This window comes from Chiloscyllium plagiosum, chromosome 35 (genome assembly GCF_004010195.1).
Source record: "Chiloscyllium plagiosum isolate BGI_BamShark_2017 chromosome 35, ASM401019v2, whole genome shotgun sequence".
Taxonomy (NCBI): Eukaryota; Metazoa; Chordata; class Chondrichthyes; order Orectolobiformes; family Hemiscylliidae; genus Chiloscyllium; species Chiloscyllium plagiosum.
Window position 1 is genome coordinate 636,650 of NC_057744.1, and position 8,819 is coordinate 645,468.

The 8,819-nt window shown below is 43.4% G+C and overlaps 1 protein-coding gene across 1 annotated transcript in view; it reads right to left on the reverse strand.

The window, feature by feature from the left end:
- The window catches only part of tecta (tectorin alpha), a 181,224-nt gene that overhangs the window by 25,571 nt on the left and 146,834 nt on the right, over positions 1–8,819 (reverse strand). The window contains exon 24 of the mRNA XM_043676399.1: positions 1,810–2,090. Coding sequence (XP_043532334.1) covers positions 1,810–2,090 — 281 coding nt within the window. The remainder of the gene's footprint in view (positions 1–1,809; positions 2,091–8,819) is intronic.

Below are 8,819 nucleotides of genomic sequence, written 5' to 3' on the forward strand. Positions count from 1 at the left end.
CCCTACTAACACATTTAAACCCTGGAACCTGCAACAGCCAATCCTGTCCCTGTTCTACCCATGTCTCCGTAATAGCCACAACATCGAAGTCCCAGGTACCAACCCACGCTGCAAGTTTGGAACTAGAATATGTCACTGACATTATAAAGTTATTTATTAAATATACCTCTATACACCACAACATTGAATCAAAATTACCTTACTTTTAATAGGATATCCAATTGATTTAAATGAGTGAGGAAATTAAGGTAATTTCTTTTTGTAAATAATATTATTAGAGAAACTTAAGAGACTAAAAATCAGCAAATTCCTAGAGTCTTATGATCTCCAGCCCAGCACTCTAAAAGACTATGCTCTGTATGATTGCATGGATGCATTATTTATAATTTTATGAAATTATATAGATTCTAAAATGGTTCCATACATTCAAAGTTGATAAATGTAACACCACTAGTCAAGAAAGAGAGAAAAGCGAAGTACAAACCAGCCAGCCTGGCATCAGTCATTGGGAAAATACTGCATTCCATTATTAAGAAAACCTTAATAACCTTAAAAACATTCAGCAAATTATAGCATGTTAGGGTCAATATGTATTTATGAAAGGAAAATATGTTTAATGAATGTTATTTTGAAAGTGAAACTAGTAGCATAGATAAAGGTATTCAGTAAATAGATTTCCAAAAGGTATTGGATAAGTGCCACACAAAAGGGATATTATGCAAGATAAGAGCTGATGGAGTTAGGGGTGACATATTAGCATGGACAGAGGATTGTGTAATGGGCAGAAAGCAGACAGAAGGACTTGCATATTGGCAGCTGTAGTGAGGGGAAGGCTTCCGGTGGATTGGAAGTCTGGAAAGATTAAATGATAAGTGTTGATGATGTAAAGGGATTGCTTCTGATTAGATTCCTTACAGTATGGAAACAGGCCCTTCAGTCTAATAAGTCCACACAAACCCTACAAAGAGTAACCCACCCAGACCCATTTCCTTACCCTGTATTTACCCCTGATTAATGCACCTAACACTACGGGCAATTTAGCATGGCCAATTCACCTGACCTGCACATCTTTGGATCGTGGGAGGAAACCGGAGCACCCGGAGGAAACCCACGCAGACACAGGGAGAACGTGCAAACTCCACACGCAGAGTCACTCGAGGCGGGAATCGAACCCGGGTCCCTGGCACTGTGAGGCAGCAGTGCTAACCACTGAGCCACTGTGCCGCCTCAGAACAGTAAAGGGAAAAAATGGGACAACACTATGACAGGCTAAACAGAGACATGCACAGGAATTCCTGGAGGTCTGGCATTCAAGGAACTACATCAATAAATACAGTGATTTGGACCCCATTTACCAACCTGTGAGAAAAAGAACTGCAATGATATCACCCACCTTAACAGACCAAGACACATAAACAGAAAGTGGGAGAGAACACTTGCATTTCAATGGAGGCTCACTGATGATGTTACCTAGCATGGTGACGAAATGTCTGAGAACAAACCTACCAGTTCAGCGAGCAAACTTACAACCTGAATAAGGCACTGGGTTTATCCTTGATAATAGATCTCAGCTTCCTAACTACGAGCTCAGTGACACAGCTGTCTCTCTTTATATCTGCTCAAAGACTATACATCAATACCCGTCCCTGATTACTCTTAAAACCAAGTAGAAAATTAACACATTAACACCATTGCTAGCTCAAACACCTAAAATGCAACCCCCAGGGGGTGCTTGACCCTCAGTTCAGGAAACAGCAGAACCGCAATCCAGGCCAAATTGCCTTCCAATCTGTTACCAGCTCCTCTTACAGCAGTTTTCCCGTCGAATCCAGTCAGTGCTCAGGATCCCCCGTGAACGACATGCCTCTCCATACGCTGCCAAAGAGCTGCAGATTTGCGATCTTTCATCCCAGTAACAAGTATCCAAGCCACAGGATGAGTAAAATGGCATTGGATTGATGAAGCCAAAACACGGTTGGAAGAACCCCTTCATTTCAGTGAGTTTCAGGCAACTTCCTTCATTCTGTAACTGGATAATGTCCTGATTATCACAAGTTAGTGATAATGCAGTGTATTGATCTTCATCACAGCTGTAGGATACACAGAGCTGGTCAATATTCTCAGAAAAGAAAGAAGAAATCAGATTTTCTTCCTAAAGTCTTAACAATAATACAGGTGAGAAGTTTGTAAGGGAGTCGAAATAGCAGGAGTAAGAACTGCAACAGAGTCCTGAAGGAGATTTTGTAAAAAAGCCAAGTTTGCAGATGACCCAAAGCTGCTTTGAAGGTGAGCTGTGAGGATGATGCAGAAATGCTTCAATGTGATTTAGACAAGTCGAGTGAGTGGGCAGATTCACGGCAGATGGAAGATAACATGGATAAATGTGAGATTATCCACTTTGGAAGCAAAAACAGAAGGCAGATAACTATCCAAATGGCTATACATTGAGAGAGAGGAATATGCGTCAATACTTGGGTATCGCAGGTACACCAAGGAGTCAAAAGGGCAAAGGCAAACGGTACATTGACCTTTAAGTACAGGAGCAGGGATTTCTTGCTGCAATTGTACAGGGCCTTGTTGATACCTCTCGGAATATTGTGCACAGTTTTGGTCTCCTTATTGGAGGAAGGATATTTCTGGTATAGAGGGAGGGCAGCAAAGGTTTACCAAATTGATTCCTGGGATGACAGGACTGACGTATGAGGAAAAGTTGAATCGGTTAGGATTATTTTTACTGGAGTTTATAAGAATGAGGAGGGATCTCATAGAAATCTAAAACATTTTAACAGGACTGGATCAGTTAGTTGTAGGAAGAATGTTCCCAATGATGTAGCAGTCCAGAACCACTGTCACAGTCTAAGAGTAGACTATTTAGGGATGAGATGAGAAATTTGTTTTCACCAATAGAGTGGGGAGCCTGTGGAATTTGTTACCACAGAAAATAATTGAACGATTTCAAGGAGTTGGATATAACACTTGGGGCTAAAGGGTTCAAAGGATAAGGGGAAAACTAAGTTAGATTGATTGATTGAGTGATTGAATATACCTTCTATAATGTACGTAACTGGTGAATTTGGTGAGTTCTTCTCAAGAACAAACAGTTGAAGAGAGGGTGTAAGAGACAGTTTAGAGCTATAGGTGGGTGAAAAGATAGTGATTGGTTGCTAAGTATAAGTTATTTTCTATAAACTAGAACAATAGTTTAAACTGAGCACTCTATTAAATTCATAACATAACTTGTCGAACTACTTAATATTGCATAACAAGAGTTTTTGAATGACATTGCAAAATGTGAAACCCTAATTTGTTATATTAGTTGAGTACAATAGAAATTACTTGTCATGCGATGGTTACACCTGTAACATATGGGAGCTGCTGAGTAGTCATATCTCAGTCAGTGATTGCAGCTGAAGGAGCTTCAGATCTAACACAGCAATGAATCAGAATGCGGCGGTACTTGGAAACATTTTTTCAGGACCAGTGACACCCCTTAGGTTAAGTACTTCACATTGCATAATATTATTTTTCAAAATGTATTCATTTTGTGGGATGTGGGCATTGCTGGCTGGCCAGCATTTATTGCCCATCCCTAGTTGCCCTTGAGAAGGTGGGGGGGTGAGCTACTTTCTTGAACCACTGCAGTCCATCTGCTGTGGGTGGACCCACAATGCCATTTGGGAGGGAATATTTAAAGAAAATGAAGTGTTATTGACGTATTTTGTCTTGCACTTATAACAATTGCGAGGATGCTGACACATTGAAGCGTTCAACCTTCTTTTGAATTACTGGAAACTCAAAACTGATACTTTCTCCTTAACCAATCAAAGTCAACTTGCAAACCAATCAACACCCTTTTCTTGCAATTGTTTGAAATTTAACATTCTTGTTTTTGTCCAGATGCAAGACAAAAAAAATTCAGCCACATTTTTGTTTTAGCAATACTTTGCAATTGCTCCATGGTCAGGAACATGAAGATGTGACTGTGAGTAAGGCAGATATGGGGTCCCAGAAGGAGGGTCCCACTGGAGGGAACCAATCTCTTATATTTGTGTGGGTGAAGGCAGGGACCACAAGATTTACCTTGAACAAAACCATGTTGATTCTGCCTGATTTATACTTTAATTTTCTAAATGCTCCACATCTACCTCCTTAATAATGGATTCTATCAATCTGAGACAGATGTTAGGATAACTGGCTTACACTTTCCTGGTTTTTGTCTGCCTCGTTTATTGGAATAGTGATGCTAGATTTGCAAATTTCCAATTCTCTGGGGCGCTTCAAGAATCTAGAGAAAGATCATAAACAATAAACTACTATCTCTGGACCCACTTACTTAGGACCCCAGGATGTAAGCCATCATATCCAAGCGACTTGTTAGTCTTTAGCTGTAAATGTTTCCCTACAAACTTTTCCTCAATGACTGAAGTTGTTGATATCTTCCCTCTTTGGTACCTCATGATTTTCAAGTATTCTTGTTTTTTGTTTGTCTTCTACTGTTTGTACAGATACAAAATACTCGTTCAACATTTCTGCCATTTCTTGTTTCCTACATTAATTATCCAGTCTTGCCTTCTAAGGGACCAATATCTGTTTTAGTCACTTTTTTTCCTATGAAACTACTTGTCAAAAAGTATATTTTTATATTTTAGCTAGTTTTCTCTTAAACTATAAAGCTCCCCCTCCTTTTCTGTGGACATTATTTGTTGGTTTCCAAAATTTGTCAATCTTCTGACCTACTACTAATATTTGCAAGATTGCATGCTCTTTCTTTCATTTTGTTGCATCCCAATTTTCTTAGTTAGCCATAAATGGCATGTAATTCTAATACAATCTTTCTTTCTCAACTGAATATACTTCTGTTGAGATTTAAGAAAAATCTCCTTGAAACCCTACCATTGCTTCTCCCCTCTCCTATCTTTTAACCTATTTGCTATTTCACTAATCTTATCACCCTCAAATTCAATATGCTATGATCCATTCTGAAGAAGTCAGATTGGATTCAAAACATTAACTGTTTTTCTTTCCATAAGATGCTGTCAGGCCTGCTGAGTTTCTCCAATGTTTAAGATCACTGTTGCCTTGATGCTCCTTTACTAAGAGATTACTGTATTTCTGTCTCATTGCACATTACCAGGTCTAAAATAGTCAGATCCCCTGTTCACATTAGAACCTACTATTCTAAGAAATTGTCCTGATTACATGACATGAATGAATCTACCAGGCTATCTTTTCCAATATGATCTGTTCAATCTATAGATTAAAATCACCCACAGGGATTGCTGCAATTTTGTCACAATACCCTCTCCTCATTATTTCTTTCTGTCTTGTCCTGTCTAGTAACTGCTATTGGGGCACCCAAACTACGCCTACAAATGAATTTTTACTTCTTCTGTTTTTTTGTCTCCACCCATACAGATTCTACATCCAGATCTTTTGAAATAACGTAATTTCTCATGACTGTATTAATGTCATCCTTAATTAACATTTAATTATCCTATCCCACTATTCTTCCTCGCATCCTGTTCTTCCAAAATGTCAAATACTCCAAAGTATTTAGGTCCCAGACTTGGTCACTTTGCAATGTAACACTGAAGCACAAAGAGAAGGGAGAATTTAATCTTAGAATCTTGGCATCAAACAACACAGAAGAGGCCTTTCAGCCCATCATGTCTGAACTGACCGAGCAACACTAATCCCATTTTCTAGCATTTAGTCAATAGCCTTGGAAGTTATGACCTCATCCACATTCCTTTTTAAAGACTGGGAGGTTTCCTGCCTCTACTACCTCAACAGGCAATGCATTCCATATTCTCACCACCATGAGTGAAAAAGCTTTTCCTCCAATCCCCTCTAAACTACCTGCCATTCACTTTAAGATTATGTCCCCTTGTTATTGACCTATCAACTAAGCTACTATCTGTCCACCCTGTTCCATGCCCCTTAATCATATGCATCCAATCAAATCCCCTCTCAGCCTTCTATATGTTAAAGAAGACAACACGAGCCTATCCTGCCTCTCTTCATCGCTGAATGCTCCATCCCAGACAACATCCTGGTGAATCTTCTTTGCATCTATTCCAGAGAAATCAGATTCTTCCAATAGTGTGGAGACCAGAACAGCACCCAGTACTCCAGCTGTAAGCTTTGTTTCGCTCTAACATAACTCCCAAGCTCTTATAGTCAATGTCACAAATGATAACGGCAAATGTCCTATATGCCTTCTTAACTAGCCTATTACTCCTGTCCTAGGAGGAAGTGAGGAGTGCAGATACCGGAGATCAGAGTGGAGAGTGTGGTGCTGGAAAAGCACAGCAGGTCAGGCAGCATCTGAGGAGCAGGAGAATCAACGTTTCAGGCATAAGCCCTTCATCAGGAATGAGACTTGTAGGGCTTGGGGGGGGGGTGAGGTGCTGAGAGATAAATGGGGGGTTGGGGGTGGTGGGGCTGGAGGAAGGTAGCTAAGAGTGTGATACATGGATGAAGTTGGGGGAGAAGGTGATAGGTCAGAGAGGATGGTGGGGCAGATAGATTAGATTCCCTACAGTATGGATACAAGCCATTTGGCCCAACAAGTCCACACCGACCCTACGAAGAGTAACCCACCCAGACCCTGACTAATGCACCTAACACTATGGGCAATTTAGCATGGCCAATTCACCTAATCTGTACATCTTTGGATTGTGGGAGGAAACTGGAGCACCCAGAGGAAACCCACGCAGACACAGGGAGAATGTGCAAACTCCACACAGTCATCCGAGGCTGGAATCGAACCCGGGTCCCTGCTGCTGTGAGGCAGCAGTGCTAACCACTGAGCCACCGTGCTGCCTCAGATGGGATAGATGGGAAAGATGATGGACAGGTCATGAGAGCGGTGCTGAGTTGAAGGTTTGGAACTGGGGTAAGATGTGGGGAGGGGAAATGAGGAAACTGGTGAAATCCACATTGATCCCATGTGGTTGGAGGGTCTCAAGGCGGGAGATGAGGTGTTAGGGTTTGGTGATGGAGGAGGCTCAGGACCTGCATGTCCTTGGCATAGTGGGAGGAGGAGTTGAAGTGTTCTGTCACGGGGCGGTGGGGTTAGTGGGTGTGGATGTCCCAGAGATGTGCTCTGAAACGATCCGCAAGATTGCATCTTGTCTCCCCGATGTAGAGGAGACCACACCGGGTGTAACAGATACGTAGATGACTTATGTGGAGCTACTGATAAATTTCTGTCAGTTGTGGAAGGATCCTTTGGGGCCTTGGACGGAGGTGAGGAGAGTGTTGTGGGCGCAGGTTTTGCACTTCCTGCAGTGGCAGGGAAAGGTGCTGGGAGTGGGGTGAGGGCTGGTGGGGGATGTGAATTTGGTAAAAACAATGACTGCAGATGCTGGAAACCAGATTCTGGATTAGTGGTGCTGGAAGAGCACAGCAGTTCAGGCAGCATCCAAGGAGCAGCGAAATCGACGTTTTGGGCAAAAGCCCTTCATCAGGAATAAAGGCAGTGAGCCTGAAGCATGGAGAGATAAGCTAGAGGAGGGAGATGTGAATTTGACAAGGGAGTCGCAGAGGGAATGGTCTCTCAGAAATGCTGATAGGGATGGGGAGGGAAATGTATCCCTAGTGGTGGGGTCTGTGTGTAGGTGGCGGAGGATGATGCAATGTGTACAGAGGTTGGTGGGGTGGAAGGTGAGGACCAGGGCTTCTGTCCTTGTTGCGTTGGGAGGGGTGGGGTTCCAGGGCAGTAGTGCAGGAGGTGGAGGAGATGCACTGGAGGGCATTGTCAACCATGTGGGTGGGGAAATTGTGGTCTTTCAAGAAAGAGGCCATCTGGGATATTCTATGATGAAACTGGTCCTCCTGGGAGCAAATGCAGCGGAGGCAGAGGAATTGGGAATAAGGGATGGCGTTTTTACAGGAGGCAGGGTGGGAGGAGGTGTAGTCCAGGTAGATGTGAGAGTCCGTGGGTTTGTAGAAGATGTTGTGTTGAGTCATGCACTATTGACGGAGAGGTCGTGGGAGGGGAGGGAGGTGTCCGAGATGATCCAGATGAATTTGAAATCGGGGTGAAAGGTGTTGGTGAATTTGATGAACTGTTCAACCTTCTCGTGGGAGCATGAGGTAGCACGATTATAGTCTATGATGTAGCAGAGGAAAAGGTGGGGGATGGTGCCAGTGTAGCTGTGGAAGATGGCCTGTTCCACATACCCGACAGAGGCAGGCAAATCTGGGGTCCATGAGGGTGCCCGTGGCTACCCCTTGGTTTGGAGGATATGGGAGGATTGGAAGGAGAAGTTGCAGATGAAGGTGTTGGTGGAAGGGTACTGGTTGGGACGGTGTGAGAGGAAGAAATGGAGGGCTTCGAGGCTTTTGTCATTGTGGACAGATGTATACTAGGACTGGATGTCCATCGTGAAGATAAGGCATAGGGGGCCAGGGAAACCAAAGTCTTGGAGGAGGTAAAGGGCATAGGTGGTGTCATGAATGTAGGTGGGGAGTTCCTGGACTAAGGGGGACAGCACGGTGTTGAGGTAGGAAGAGATGAGTTCAGTGGAACAGGCGCAGGCTGTGACAATGGGTTGACCGCGGCAGTCAGGTTTGTGAATCTTGGGTAGGAGGTAGAATTGGGCAGTGTGGGGTTCACGGATAATGAGGTTAGAGGCTGTAATGGGAGATCCCCAGAGGTGATGAGGTTGTGGATGGTCTGGGAGATGATGGATTGGTGATCGGTGGGGTTATTGTGGTGGAGGGGACAGTAGGAGGAGGTGTCTTTGAGTTGGCACCTGGCTTCAGCGGTGTAGAGGTCAGTGCGCCAAACTACCACAGCGCCCCCCCCCCCC